General features: G+C 35.3%; 1 protein-coding gene across 1 annotated transcript; it reads right to left on the bottom strand.

Annotated features, from left to right (window-relative positions):
* Window positions 1–479: 479 nt before the first annotated feature.
* Window positions 480–1,622, bottom strand: LOC114713720 (probable disease resistance protein At4g27220). Its single transcript, XM_028898401.1, has one exon. It carries the CDS (start codon window positions 1,620–1,622, stop codon window positions 480–482), a length of 1,143 nt encoding a protein of 380 aa, XP_028754234.1.
* Between the last annotated feature and the right edge of the window lie 1,159 nt (window positions 1,623–2,781).

Here is a 2,781-nt window from a genome sequence, read left to right as displayed (position 1 = left end):
GCGAATTGGCGTATGATCAGCATTTGAAACATAATACAATTCCTCCAATTGCGAGCATCTTGCAATCACTTCAAATGGATTGTTCTTTTGAAGTGAACAACGTATCAAGCTTAGAAATCTCAACTTATCTAGCTCACTAATTCCATTTGGCAATTCTGCAATTGAACAATTAGTCAATTCTAGAGACTCAAGCTTTTCTAAGTTGCTCATCAACACTGATATGTCATCCAACTCCAAATTTGTGAGAGATAGTGTTCGGATATGATTTAGTGATTGAATTGATTTTGGTAGCGATTGAGCAGGAGTTCTACCAAACTTAGTTTTTGAATTCAAAAGCAGAACTCTAAGGCTCTTCATTGCTCCAAAGATTGTATTAGGAACTTTCAAAGAATCATTTGTATTTATCCATATAAAGAGAACCTCGACTTTGCTATCATCAGAACAATTGGGAAAGCCACTTATGATCCAAGATGAGTACATCACATCTCCTTCAATTTTGTCTTAGAATCCATGATCACTTGAATTTTTTCATTGTCTATCTTTTCCAAGGCCATGTCGCGGATGACATCATGCATCCTTACATATACTTCACCAGTCTTTAACAATAAAGAAGAATTTATGAGTGCATTTTCGATATCATTAGCATGACTTCTTGCTACATAGTATGGGTCTTCTTCTTTAAAAAGCCCTAAACCTATAGCAATTCTGCTTAAAAGCTCTAAGGGTATTTCATAAGCTTTTGGGAAGATAGAACACAACAGGAAGAGAATTTTGGCTTCTTCACCTTTTAGATGATCATAGCTAAGTCTCAAAGAATTATAAATCTTTCTTTTATCCTCATCAACAATACCATGCCTTGAAGGCATGGGGTTTTTCAATGCAATCAAAGCTGCCTTCCATTGTTGTAGAGACGGGCTTTTTAAGGCCTTTGCCACTGCTACAATCACAATTGGCAATCCTCCACACTCATTCACAATATCTTGTGCCAACTTTTTCAAATCGCTAGGACAATCATTTCCACTTGCAATAGTATGAGATAAGAAAAGTTTCAATGCATCATCCATAGGCAAGACATCTAATTGAATTGTCTTTTGGCATCCCATTTTGTTGCAAATAGTCATAGAACGTGTAGTTAGCAAAACACAGCAATAACCCTTGATATGAAAGCCAGGTTGAATCCCCATGTTCTTAAGATCGAGTTCTTCCCATACGTCATCAAGTATTATGAGCACCTTTCCAACATGAGCAATCCTGGTCCATATTTGTTGTGCAGGACTCATTGGCATCTCTTCCTCTAATTGCAATTCTAATTTCTTTGCAATATCATCTTGAATCCTTTTTTCATCCATAGGGGTAGACACATTAGTGAAGATGACTTTATCAAAGAGTTTTGATTTTTCGACTTGTTTCCCAACTTCGATTGCCATTGTGGACTTCCCTGTTCCTCCTAGTCCTTGCAATCCTATCATGCAGTTATTCTCATCTTCTAATTCCTTCTTGAGTTCCTCAAACTTTTCCTTTCTACTCTTAAAGGGCATGAACTCTTGTGAATGGAATTCCATGCCTGGCACTCCAGCAGCACGTGCTACTTCTTTAGGAAATTCTTTAAATTCAGCGATCATTTTTGGGATCCGCTCTTTTGTCAGTTTTTCCAACTCCTTGGCTTGTGCAATTTGCAAGCAGCAATTTGTACACAAGCCAAAGCATTTGGCTGATTTAGTGTCTTGTTGTAAAAGTTCATTGGCACTTTTAAGCCAGTGTTCAACTATAGGGTCAACCCGAGTGTTATTTTTTTTCTTCGCTTCGTCTATCCTTAGCTCTACACTTTTCACTGTAGCTAACAACTCTTCTTGCTCCCTTTTGAAGTCTTGAACATAACTCTTGTGTTTACGCTGATACTGAAGTTCCTCCCATGCTTTACGTAGCAAGTCTGGGATGATTGTTGTTGCAACACCGGTACAGATATCCATCTAACATGCATATGGGATTATAGTTACAAAATCAACTAGATCCTATGATCTAAGATCATAATATACTAATCAAAACCATATTATTCAATAGGAGGGTGAGATCATAGAAAGAATGACATCTTTCTCTTCTTCACCCAAATAAGTGTGCATCTATCTATATAATATCTTAAGAAAGGATGCATATTCATCCTCAAATGTATAGCAATTAATGATCATGATGACCCGAAACATATCAAATAGCAATTTATGTATAAGAACCACGGCAACTACCACGATTTAAATCTATGAAGCATGATTTAGTTATATTAAAATTTCATGAGTAACTAATTATTGGAGTTCTTCACAGGTCAAGATCATGAGCAATAACAATGATCATGAGCAAAATCAAACAAAAAAGGTTCACTCCAATTTTTAGATAAAGTAAGCTACGAAATTATCTATGGATCGATAAATTAAAATTATGAATATACATACTAACTTGGATGCAAGCAAAGGAAGTATGCCAATATCAGCAACTTAATTTAACGAGCCAAGATCTGCGAAATAAAATTAGAAAGTTTAAGATATTAGCTATATGAATATATAAGAGATGGAAGCGCAAATAAGATAAGAAGCTATTCTCTCTCCTGCACAAAGATGCAACAGAAGGTATGAGACTATGATTACATGTGGCAGCAAGGAACCCATAAATTTTAGATTGTGGGAACACATTAAAATTAAATATTATTTTTGGTATTCACCTGTTATAATGAGAAATTCAAAATTTGAGTTTGTTATATGTTCAAATATATTAAATTTATCTAAAAATAAG

The sequence above is a fragment of the Neltuma alba genome, unplaced genomic scaffold (genome assembly GCF_004799145.2).
Source record: "Neltuma alba isolate B1F8T4 unplaced genomic scaffold, ASM479914v2 tig00011454_pilon, whole genome shotgun sequence".
NCBI lineage: Eukaryota > Viridiplantae > Streptophyta > Magnoliopsida > Fabales > Fabaceae > Neltuma > Neltuma alba.
Note: the sequence above shows the minus strand (reverse complement) of the source record. Positions and strands in the feature narration are given on the sequence as shown.